General features: G+C 45.9%; 1 protein-coding gene across 3 annotated transcripts in view; it reads right to left on the bottom strand.

The window, feature by feature from the left end:
• RPS6KC1 (ribosomal protein S6 kinase C1) overlaps positions 1 to 12,593 on the bottom strand; it is a 123,262-nt gene that overhangs the window by 96,654 nt on the left and 14,015 nt on the right. For 2 of the 3 annotated variants that reach the window (XM_045011342.1, XM_045011343.1), the window contains exon 2: positions 2,728 to 2,763. In XM_045011342.1, coding sequence (XP_044867277.1) covers positions 2,728 to 2,763 — 36 coding nt within the window. Of the gene's footprint in view, positions 1 to 2,727; positions 2,764 to 12,331; positions 12,470 to 12,593 lie in introns of those variants that run through there. The other variant, XM_045011341.1, reaches the window with a different exon arrangement.

Genomic DNA, 12,593 nt, shown 5'->3' with positions numbered 1-12,593 from the left:
CCTTGCAAAGCAAAGGATTCAAGGTTACCCTGTCATCCCCTGACAAGCTCAGGGAAATGACGCCTCTCGAGGATGCTACCTCAGCAAAGCTAACAAGGTTCCCATTCGGATATATGCTGGAGAGGAATCTGATTTGGAGAGTGGATACAAACTGCAATCTGAGGACTAGAGAAGTGCAGTAAAGGGTATTTGGTGAGAGTGTGAATACATTGTTAGTTGTTATAGTTAGGCTTGGAAGGATCAGATTTTTAAAGGTAAATGTCAGTAAACAATTATACCATACACACATAAACCGATGAAAAAATATTTCCACCAATAATAATCAAAATTTACAGATAGGCAAAGTAAGAAAAATGCTGCTTGAAAATGTAGAGTCAAAATCCAGTGAGCTAGACTAAAAAATGTATAGCAAAAACAGGTATGATTTGATTTAAGGATATTCACTTTGTATATTTTGACATGTGATGTTGACCACTTGTGTTTTAATCGTTTATAAAGCTTTAATTTTGAGTCTCTATGTCTATTGTCATTAAATAATTGTCAACACTCCCCATAATTTCTGCAAATGTAAAAATAGAAAAAATGCTTAAGCACTGATAATATATATATATTATATATTTATATAAAAAAATCTAATTCTGCGAAGCCTAAATAGTTCTGATAGGATAGACTGTTTGCAATGGTTAAAATAATTTGAGCACTACTAACTGTTTTTCACTCCTTCTGTCCACAATAAACATTGGTTTCTCCACCTGAGCCGGACACACACACACACAGTTACCATTACCTCTTTAGTCCTTCTGCACACCCGATTATCTCCCCTCCCTCTCCCCACAGTAGTAGATGGAGGTGCTTGATGTAGGAGTTGGTTGTGCTGGGAGAAGGTAAAGGATTACATCCAGAAGGGCTGTTAAAAGGAGAGATGGAAGGCTGCAAGGTGAGGGAAGCAGACTGAAGGCTGCGGAGGATGGCCCATGAACAGCAGTAGTTGTAGCAATGTTAATGTTATGAGTGGAGGAAATATGTATTGTAAAGTGGCTCAACTTTTCTGGGTTTGCGTCAGGGGTGCTTCATGCCTAACTGCTTCACAACAAAGTAGGTGCATTTATTTTCTAGGGTTTTAAAAATGATTAATGGTGATAAGTATAGACCCTATTAGAGGGAGACGATAGAAGAGCAGCTGCCTATAGTCCTTCAATGACTGTACATAAATCTCTCTCTGTTGTGGGATAAAAATCTGATAGAAAAGCTCCTGACGGAGGTTGGGTGCATACCTGGCCGCTAGACAGGCTTGTGTGCACTGTGCTTAAATTTTCAGTTATAACATCAATAATAGCTAAAAGTGATCCCAACTCTAGCATCTGAAAACTAAGATCTACTCAGGAGCCACCCATTCACTAAATTTTGTATAGACTATTTTTAAGATAGTCAACAATAAAAGTAGGACTCCCGAAGAAAAAATTTCAGCCAGAGCTCATATTCAGGAAGACGTCCTATTAAAAACATATGAGAGAAACCAAGCAAAAAACTACACACAAAATCCAGAGCGTACATAAGAACTTACACTGTATGAAGTTCCACAACAACTCGCTTTTAGAGAAAAAGCAGGATTTTAAACTAGGGGTGTCAATTAATCACAGTTAACTCATGTGATTAACTCAAAAAAAATTAATCACGATTAATTGCAGTTTTAATCACACTGTTAAACAATAGAATACCAATTGAAATGTATTAAATATTTTGGATGTTTTTCTACATTTCAAATATATTGTTTTCAATTACAACACAGAATAAAAAGTGTACAGTGCTCACTTTATATTATTTTTGATTATTTTTACAGTGCAAATATTTGTAAACAAAATAGTATTTTTCAATACACCTCATACAAGTACTATAGTGCAATCTCTTTATCGTGAAAGTGCAACTTACAAATTTTTTTGGTTAGATAACTGCACTCAAAAAGAAAACATTGTAAAACTTTAGAGCCTCAGTACCACTTCTTGTTCAGCCAATTGCTAAGACAAACAAGTTTGTTTACATTTACGGGAGATAATGTTGCCAACTTCTTATTTACAATGTCACCTGAAAGTGAGAAAAGGCGTTCACATGGAACTTTTGTAGCCAGCACTGCAAGGTATTTACGTGACAGATATGCTAAACATTCATATGGTCCTTCATGCTTCGGCCACCATTCCGGAGGACATGCTTCCATGCTGATGATGCTCGTTAAAAAAAATAATGCTTAATTAAATTTGTGACTGATCTCCTTGGGGGGGAGAATTGTATGTCTCTGGCTCTGTTTTACCCACATTCTGCCATATATTTCATGTTATAGTAGTCTCGGATGATGACTCAGCACATGTTGTTCGTTTTAAGAACACTTTTGCAGCAGATTTGATGAAAGGCAAAGAAGATACCAATGTGAGATTTCTAAAGATAGGTACAGCACTCAACCCAAGGTTTAAGAATCTGAAGTGCCATCCAAAATCAGAGGGACGAGGTGTGGTTCTTAATCTCCCCCCAGCTCATCACTGACGGCGAAGTTGTAATATGCTACCTTAGCTATTCGGTTTTGAATTATTAAGACAAAAGACAGATGGACACAAAAAAGGTTTGCTTCATTTCTTTGACAAAACACACAGGAATGACTAAATTAAGTAAAAAAGATACTTCAAAAATTAGTACTGAGAACATGAAATAAAACTTTCACAAATGTAAATGTGTTACCTCCTGGACTTCCTCTGGATTTCTTCTTGAAACAATCTGAAAAACAAAACAAAAACCTGATCAGTGTCTGAATTTCTGTTTGCAGAGTTAAAAGAGGAACATACTATGATCTGTTGCTGATAAAAAGAAACCACACAGAAGGTGTATATCTTTTTCAATTTGCATTCAGCAGTTTTAAGTTAGTTTAGTGAAGTTCAACCTATGAAAATACAAAATAGAACAAGAGACAAAGTATTTAGTAACAAAGCTAATTGCCATGTTAGAAACTAGCAAATATATTACAAAATAGATAAACTTATGCCCTCTTCTAGGGGCTACATCCCCAAGCAAGTTTCTTATTAGGGACCACTTAGAACTGGGGCACATATAGACCATCTTCCCATCATTCTTCCAATTCTTTCCTGAAGGAATCGTTCTTAGAAATACAAGAGGAAAGTAACATTAATGTAATAGGTATGGCTTAGTTACAGCTACCCATTTTGAATCCAGATTACACACAACCTCAGCCTGGGTGGGTTTTGTATTTTTTAGGACAAAATCTCCCCATGCTACCCACAGCCCCCACTGCTCAGTTCTCTACAGATCACTTTTCATTTTGATTTTGTCCTCATGTGTATTTGCTACCTATTACATGTTGGTGTTTTCTGCACATTTGATCACACTGACTTTGCCCCAAAGAAATACCGGATAAAGACAGACAGGTATGGCAGCACAAGGCAAAGATGGCTTTGGTGTTTTTAAAGAAGAAATATATATTATATTGGTCAAGAGAGCCTCTAGCATGCCTGAGTTCTGCATTGGATTTACAAATAGCAATAAAGCCCATTGCTCAGACTGAAGGCTTGTCTGCACACATGCAAACCAAACTAAGTCAGCTTTAATTCACGCCGTAAATCAGTGTATGGACAATTTCATTCGAAATAAGACTGTCCATACACTGACATGCACTAAGATACTTAAAGGTGGGAATTAAAGCAGGCTTAATTTGGTTTGCTTGTGTGTAAGACAAGCCCTGAACTGCAGTGTTGTTTCGGTCTCAGAGGTAAAGTACACTACCCAGGAGTGCTCCAGACCATAGGCCACCTGAAAACGGCTCCTCTAAGCTACATGGAGGGTCCACAGTGCTGTAGCCAGACTGTTCTCATCTCCCAGCCCGCCACCCAGTTTTATTAGATTTACTCTTCTAAATTTTCCTTATGGTTTTCAAGAATCTCTGTGACTTGTTCCTCCATTTTTCCCTAACTTCAGCTTACTGCCCAACCCAGGGGCGGCTCTAGCTTTTTTGCTGCCCCAAGCACGGCAGTCAGGCAGCCTTCGGTGGCTTGCCTGCGGGAGATCCCCAGTCCTGCGGATTCAGCGTACCCCTGACTGCCGCCCTCGCAGGGACTGGCAGGCCGCCCCCCATGGCTTGCCGCCCCAGGCACACGCTTGGTGCGCTGGTGCCTGGAGCCGCCGCTGGCCCAACCTCACTATAGTGTTCCCATTCATCCTCCTCGTGGTTTCTGGAGGGTCTAGACTGAGGAGAAAAGGGTTATTTTTCCATTATTCTACCGCATCAACCTGAAACTCACTTCGTTCAAATTGCACCTTAAAACTCTCCTGTGCCAGTTTTGCCTACAATTGACAAAACCTTATTTACTTTTTCCCTTGCTGTGATTAGTCTGAAGGCCTACTTGCCTCTTTACCACAGTTATGTTTCAGCTCTTCTTTTTCACTCTACTTTCATCTTTGTTTCTGTCTATAGCAAAGTCACATCCTTTACACATCACAAAAGGAGCAGTAAATGGCATAAACTTTTTTATTTTGCAGTTCACCTTTCAGTAAAGCCCTGCAAAAGTTTTGAGGTTACAGTAGGTAAGTTACTCAAATGGGTAAAGGGAGACCTAGAACAATGAGTGCCATGAGGGGAGGGATAGCACAGTGGTTTGAGCATTGGCCTGCTAAACCCAGGGTTGTGAGTTCAATCCTTGTTGAAGGGACCACTTAGGGATTGGGAGCAAAATCAGTACTGAGTTCTCCTAATGAAGGCAGGGGGCTGGACTCAATGAGCTTTCAAAGGTCCCTTCCAGCTCTATGAGATAGGTATATCTCAAATTATTATTATACAACAAGCTAGTGAGAGTCAGGAATAGGATCCAGATGTTTCAGTCCCTTCTTCTGCAGATTACACTGTCTTCCATATCTATCACTCAGTTCCATCTGCTAGTCATTGTATAGTACACCTCTACCCCAATATAACGCTGTCCTCAGGAGCCAAAAAAAATCTTACTGTGTTATAGGTGAAACCATGTTATATCGAACTTGCTTTGATCTGCCAGAGTGTGCCCCACCCAGAGCACTGCTTTACCGCGTTATATCAGGTTGCGTTATATCGGGGTAGAGGTGTAATTATTTATTTATATGCTGAACTAATTTGTTCTCCATAGCCTTTTCATGAAAGTCAACACAGGCCAGAAACCTCTACAGAGTTCTTTCACTTTAATCAATCCTATCATCAATTCAGATAGTTGGCATGTGAGAACATGGGTTAACAACCCCATAAATCTCAAGCTCTGGGAAGATAAAAAAATTGCACAGAAAAATCTTAGAGTGGAATAAGGCAATCAGCATTGTTTGTAAACCCTTAATGGAAACAGCTTTCCTCCACAAAAATTAATAGGATATCAAAAGATGGCAAACATGCATATACAAACTGATCAATGTATAACTGATACTGTACGTTCTGGAAACAACAATCATAAAACAGGACCACAGGGATCTCCCTTTGTTACATAACAAGATGGTCAGAGTACCCAATGTTTTTGTCTGCTAGGCAGACATTCAGCATTAATAAATAGCAAATATTTTTTAATAATAAACTAATTTTTTTAAATCTCTTGTAATACTACATTGGATACTATCCTTTTGTGATGCCTTTTTTTAAAATCCTTTCTTATCTTTTCTTGGACTGTTGGAAATGAACACAGGAACTGTAATGCTTCTCTAACTTTGCAGATGCATGTAATGTCTTTCACAGTACAAAAGTTTAAATATATTATGTAGAATTCACATCTTACATACAGTTTCCACATTGTGCCAGCCTTGCTAAAAAATAAAAGGAATTTTTTCAGGCCTTCCACACTGTTAAACTAGCTTTCTTTTAAAATCATCTCCTAAGGACAGACCTTAAGAAAAAAGTTTCCCAAAGATGGCCCAGCTTAGCATTCAGAAAAGTCTCCAATGAGACCTGTGCATTTGGTTTAGACGTTCAGGGCACTTTCAACATGCAACTCTCCTACTCATGAATATTAAAGTGATATTTTATATTTGACAGTAAATTTCTCTTAACCCATTAAACCAGTTTTACAGATGATTCACAAATACGGAATCAAAAGAAATTGGAGATCTTTAGTAGAATGTGCTGAATACCCGAAATAGCTAGCATAAGAGGGGTATTCAGTACACTGGGCAGGTCAACCTTACTTTTTTCCAGGCAGTCCCCCAAAGCTGCAGATCACCAGTTCACGGTATGAGTGACACAGCCCCAGCAAGCACTGTGGTAGTGATGTCATATCAACCATGGAGCCAGCCAACTGCAGGGATGGGAGGGAGAAAACAAAAAGTGGTGGGGTCAGACAACTGCCTTAAACAAAATATTGTTACATAGTTTTGAACAGCTTCTTTTAATATTCTCCACTGTCAAGTTTTTACCCCCAGCCCAGTTATTATTACAGGTCCGATTAGAGTATAAGCCCTTTAGAGGCAAGAGCTGTGAACATTTCTGTGTTTGTGAAATCCCAAGCACAATGTTTGGGCACAATGAATAATATTTTATCACCTCTGGGCTATAAGGTATTAAAATACTTTGAAGAACTAATATTCTGGGTTTTTAAATAAGAAAAATCTGAATTACTCTGTCCATCAGCAAATTGTGTGACCCTGCCACGTGTCACTTGGAGCAGAAGCTGAGAACCTGCAACTTCAGGGACCTGATAAAATGTTGACATTCCCCATGACTTAAATACAACTTTCTTTCCGATTTGGAGAATTCAGCACATGTACTACAGCTGTGTGATACTGTATTTCAAATTAATATAAACAACGCAGAATACAAAAATCAGTGAAGAATTAGAATTAAGATAAATACAAGACTGGGTTCTATTGTCCTAGATAAAGGGGCATTGCTTTCAGTTCCACTGATGAAATTAAACCACTATATTGACCTCTTGGACTAAGCCTGTGAACGGAGTTCATCAGGATGAGATGTGGAAAAACTAAATGCCTTATCTTCCATGCCTCTGTCCCATGACAAGCTTCTTTAGCACTGAACCTACGGGGGAAAGTGTTTTTCTCACTAACTCAATAAAAAAACACCATGTTTTTATTTCACTTTAATTAGTGTTTAAACATCTTACATTATCCTATGATGGAATAAGGAATAATATTTTGTTCTAGATATGATAAAAGTTGTCTATGATCTTACAGTTAATGCAGAAAACAGACATGGAGACAAACAGCCTGAGAGCTATGTTTATTTATATATATCTACATTCTACACAGATAACTTTTTAGATTCTCCTCTTTATATAAAGAGACTGTATGTGCAAATATGGACAGCTTGCACAGGCAGAAAATTTACAGCAACGGTGATTGTGAAAGGACACGTCACTTCAATAAAACTTCTATAACACTTCCTATCTGAGGATCTCAAAATGAATGAACTGAACTCACAAGACCCTCCCACCCACTGCTATGCAGCATTATTTCCATTTGTGAAAAAAGAGGGTGGAGGTACATAGAAGGTAAGAGGCTTGCCCAAGGGGACCCAAGAAGCCTTTGGCAAAACTAGGAACAGAAACCAGGTCTCCTAATTTCCAGTTTTTTGCTTCCAACGAAAGACCATCCTCCCCTTCTACTAGGGCGATTCTGCTGCCTCACTCAGATTGAGTAATACCTTGCTCTGTAATTAGTTCCACTGATATTCCTCAGTGACTAAACAGTCACTGGGCCACAGGGAGAGAGAAAATTACTATGTAGTCCAGTGTTTAGGACACTAACCCAGGAGATGGAAGACGTAGGGTCCAGTCCCCCTGCTTCAGTTGCTCTTCATTATTATTCCACAGTGGATTAGCTTCAACAGGAAAGATTGAAGGTACCCAACATCAGAATATGCCATAGCTAACTGGTTAGAACAGTGTTCTGAGAAGTAGGAGACCTACGTCCAAATCCTGTCTCCCTCTTGGTCAGACAGGCCAGAATTGAGCCTGTCTTCCCCATCACAGGTGAGTGCTTGAACTGGGCACTGTCTCCTCTGGCCATGTTATGTACAGCAAGACAGGAGTCTAACTCATTCAGACAAGAAATGTCTTATTGCATAAGCTATCTGACTCCCAGAGAGGGGTTCCCATTCATGGAGCACTATGCAGAGAGAGGCACCTCGCTGTAGCCTGGACTTAGGTGCCTATCTCTGGGAGGGAACAGGGCTTAGGACAGGGGTCTCAAACTCAAATGACCCCGAGGGCCGCATGAGGACTAGTGCATTGGCCCGAGGGCCGCATCACTGACACGCCCCCTTGCTGCCCCTGGCCCCACCCCCAATCCACCCCTTCCATGAGGCCCCGCCCCTGCCCTGTCTCTTCTCCACCTCCTCCCCTAAGCGCGCGCAGTTTTAATAAATATATACACTCAGTAATGCACCTCACTCAAAGGACAAAACACGCACTTAGATTTACTGCCTAAGGCTCTGGGAGGGAGTTTGGGTGGGGGAGGGGGTCTGGATGCAGGCTCTGTGCTCGATGCAGGCTCCAGGCTGCGGCAGGGGGTGGGGGTGCAGGCTTTGGGACGGAGTTTGGGGATAGGAGGGAGTGCAGGGTGAGGGCTGTGGGGCTGAGGGCGAGGGGTACATGATGCAGGAGGGGGCTCAGGGCTAGGGAAGAGGGTTGGGCTGTGGGGTGAGGGCTGTGGATGAGGGGTTAATGATGCGAGGGGGCTCAGGGCTAGGGAAGAGGGTTGGGCTGTGGGGTGAGGGCTGTGGATGAGGGGTTCATGATGTGAGGGGGCTCAGGGCTAGGGCAGAGGTTTGGAGTGTGGGGTGAGGGCTGTGGATGAGGGGTTCATAATGTGGGGGCGCTCAGGGCTGGGGCAGAGGATTAGGGTGCGGGGGGATGAGGGGTTCATGATGTGGGGGTGCTCAGGGCTGGGGCTGAGGATTAGGGTGCGAGGGGAATGAGGGCTCTGGCTGGGGCTGAGGGTTTGGGGTTGGAGAGGCTCAGGGTAAGGGAAGCCTGCCTTGCCAGTACTGGCGGAGGGCAGGCACTAGGACCCTGCACCCTAATCCTCAGCCCCAGCCAGAGCCCTCATCCCCCCACACCCTAATCCTCTGCCCCAGCCCTGAGCGCCCCCACATCATGAACCCCTCATCCCCCCGCACCCTAATCCTCTGCCCCAGCCCTGAGCGCTTCCCTTCCCCCCCCCCCGCCCGGCCCCGGCGGGTCCCGCTTCCCTTCCCCCGCCCCGGCCCGGCCCCGGCGGGTCCCGCTTCCCCCCCCCCTTACCCGAGCGCGTCTCCGGCGGTCCCGCTCAGAGCCGCGTGGTGAGGGGGCGGGGCTGGGAGCTCCACACCGAGCGCAGCGCTCAGCCCAGAGCTCCCAGCCCCGCCCCCTCCCCACGCGGCTCGGATCGGGGCGGGGCTCAGGCGCTCGGACGGAGACTCGGCGCTCTATGCGCCGAGGCTCTCCGCTTTTCTCTTGGGGGCCCCTGCGGAGCTCCCCTGGGGAGCTCCGCGGGCCGCAGGGAAGAGCTCCGCGGGCCGCATGCGGCCCGCGGGCCGCATGTTTGAGACCCCTGGCTTAGGATATGCCCCTCTCATTGCTGCCATTGGCTAGCTCAGGCAGCTCACCGCCTAGTGCGCTGGCTTTCTGGATCCTGTTCTAAGACACCTTCCCCCCGTCCCCCCTCCCCCGCAGTGTATAGGAGCCTAGATGCCTAACTGAGGTTTTGCAGATCATAGTGTTGTTCCTGTGATTTTCTAGGCACCTAAAAGTTAGGTGCCATGCCACTCACGTTGCAACACCTAAGACCCTTTGTGGATCCCACTCTTACTCCCTATCTGTCCATTCCAGTGCTTCTTGCATCTTCCTCAGAACTGTGATTCTGGCCTCTGTCAGGTACAGGATCCTGTGTTAGATGGACTTCTGGACTGGTCCACTACTGCAGTTTTAAGGCAGCTAACAACTTCTAGCGCAGCGTTAACAGTTCCATCAGACAGAACAACTATTTTCTGTCACTAAGCAGCATTACATTACCAGACTTAAGATGCTATCAAAACACCTATGTAAGTCAGAAACTCAACAATAGACACCAACACTGTCTCATAGCTTCTGACAGATGATGTACAATTACACAAATCACAACACACAAAATCAATAATTACTGCATATACACTAGAGTCCAAACATTCAGGTTACCAGTCTGTCAGGTTAGGGCAAGTCTAAAGTACACTTATGAAGGTATTTAATGCTTTTTGCAACACCAGCATATTTGGCCTTGTGCAGTGCTTAATTTGTGCCAGGGCTTAGCACCTCTGAGCTAGGCAGTTCATAGCCCCGGCATCTCTGGGCTTTGCAGTTCGGTTATTAGAGTAAAAAAATTGCTTGAGTCCCAGCACCTCTTTCATTATAAATTAAGCACTGGTCTTGTGTAGCGTACACTTCGGAGACATTTATCCAAACAGAGCCTTCCCTCTAGCTTTACTTTTTAAAATAATTACAGGATAGATAAATTCAAACTAAATTAATCAGCTTCAAGTGCCACTGAGGAAATGTTAAGCAGACCTGCAGTCTCTCATTCATTTGGAAGAGGCCGGGGCTGTCATATGAAGACTCGTTTTGAAGACATCTGCTGAAGTCTGACACTCACTGGACCAAGCTTTTTTTGTTTGTTTGTTTTAAATAAAATAAAAACCACCTTCATTCAAAGTACCAGAGCTTGACGCACAGCAGGCTTGGGTATCTAGTGGCCTAGTAAAACCAGAAGAGCATGAGGCAATGTTCTTTAGGCTGGATAGGGCATTCTCTAGTTTCAGGGTTTTAAACTGTTGGGATAATCTGCATGGGTGGAATATTACTGAAGTGGACTCAAATCCTTGAGTTAATACTTATGAAAAAATTAAGATGAGTATACAGCAAAGTGGAGGCAATACAGGCTGAGTTACAGCAAGTATCAAATTTTAAATGTCTCACTGACATATCAAAATCATCTTCTCCCAATCCCCTGACAGACAAAGACACTGTAAAGCAAACTTCCTTATGAAGAGGATTCATTCATTCATTCCTCCCATCTCCTGTCCTCACCCATCCATCCCTGTTACATGAGACTTGCAGCAGATCAGAATGAAGCTGGACTGGTGTGCTGGGGATGCTAAGAACCTGTCCCACATCTGGACAGGTAGATGGGTGAAGTGAAGGGAAGATGTTCTCTTTCTCATCCTCCTCTCATTTGGGAACAGATAGGAGGCAGGAGGTAGTAAGGTGGGTATGCTCTTTGATGAGCCCCCCCCATAGATGCAAGTCTAGGATAAGGAATAGGGATGATCTCTGCTCTAGCCACCCACACCTTTCCTTGCACAAGGGCAGCTCTGAGAAGCTTCATCTGGGTCCTCCATTGGGAGAAGCTCTGTGATGGGGTGGATGCTTTCTGCCCGGGGCTACATTCACAGAAGCAGGTCTGGGATTGGGGGAAGAGGGAACTGCTCCCCCCCTTCACAAGGGCAAGTCCAGGATTGGCGGGGAGGGGAGAGGGATTCTCTCTGTTCCCCCCTCCCCATTCACAGGGGCAGATGGGGGGAGGCAGAGACGGCTGCTCTCTGCCCCCCCCCATTAACAGGGGCAGGTCAGGGATTGGGGGGAGGGATGCTCCCTGCCCCCCCCTCATTCACAGGGGGAGGTCGGGGATTGGGTGGGGAGAGGGATGCTCCCTGCCCCCCCCATTCACAGGGGCAGCTCGAGGATGGGGTGGGGGGAGGGATGCTCTCTGTTCCCCCCCATTCACAGGGGGAGGTCAGGGATTGGGTGGGGAGAGGGATGCTCCCTGCCCCCCCCCCATTCACAGGGGCAGCTCGAGGATGGGGTGGGGGGAGGGATGCTCTCTGTTCCCCCCCATTCACAGGGGGAGGTCAGGGATTGGGTGGGGAGAGGGATGCTCCCTGCCCCCCCCATTCACAGGGGCAGCTCGAGGATGTGGGGTGGGGGGAGGGATGCTCCCTGCCCCCCCCCCATTCTCAGGGGCCGCTCGAGGATGTGGGGTGGGGGGAGGGATGCGCCCTGCCCCCCCCCCCCATTCTCAGGGGCAGCTCGAGGATGTGGGGTGGGGGGAGGGATGCTCCCTGCCCCCCCCCATTCACAGGGGCAGCTCGAGGATGTGGGGTGGGGGGAGGGATGCTCCCTGCCCCCCCCCATTCACAGGGGCAGCTCGAGGATGTGGGGTGGGGGGAGGGATGCTCCCTGCCCCCCCCCCCCATTCACAGGGGCAGCTCGAGGATGTGGGGTGGGGGGAGGGATGCTCTCGACCCTTTGGGAGCGATCCGCTAAGGCCGGAGCTGTCCAGGTCCCTGCCGCCGCGGACTCACCCGTGCGGTGACCTTATACACGGTGTATCCCCGGGGGTGGCGCTGGGGCTCGGTGACCGTGTAGAACCGGGCCAGCTCCCCCGCTAGCTCTCGGGGGCCGCTCATGCTGGCCCCGCCGCCGCGCCGCGCCGAGCCGCTGCGATCCACTCCCGGGTCAGGCCTCAGCTGGAGGCGGAAGCAGCTCCGAGAAACTCCCCTCCCCGCCCGGCTTCTCCCTGGGGAGGCTGCCGGAGGCCAGGCGCGCCCCACCCCCGCCGAACCC

This window comes from Mauremys mutica, chromosome 3, assembly GCF_020497125.1.
Source record: "Mauremys mutica isolate MM-2020 ecotype Southern chromosome 3, ASM2049712v1, whole genome shotgun sequence".
Classification (NCBI taxonomy): domain Eukaryota; kingdom Metazoa; phylum Chordata; order Testudines; family Geoemydidae; genus Mauremys; species Mauremys mutica.
Note: the sequence above shows the minus strand (reverse complement) of the source record. Positions and strands in the feature narration are given on the sequence as shown.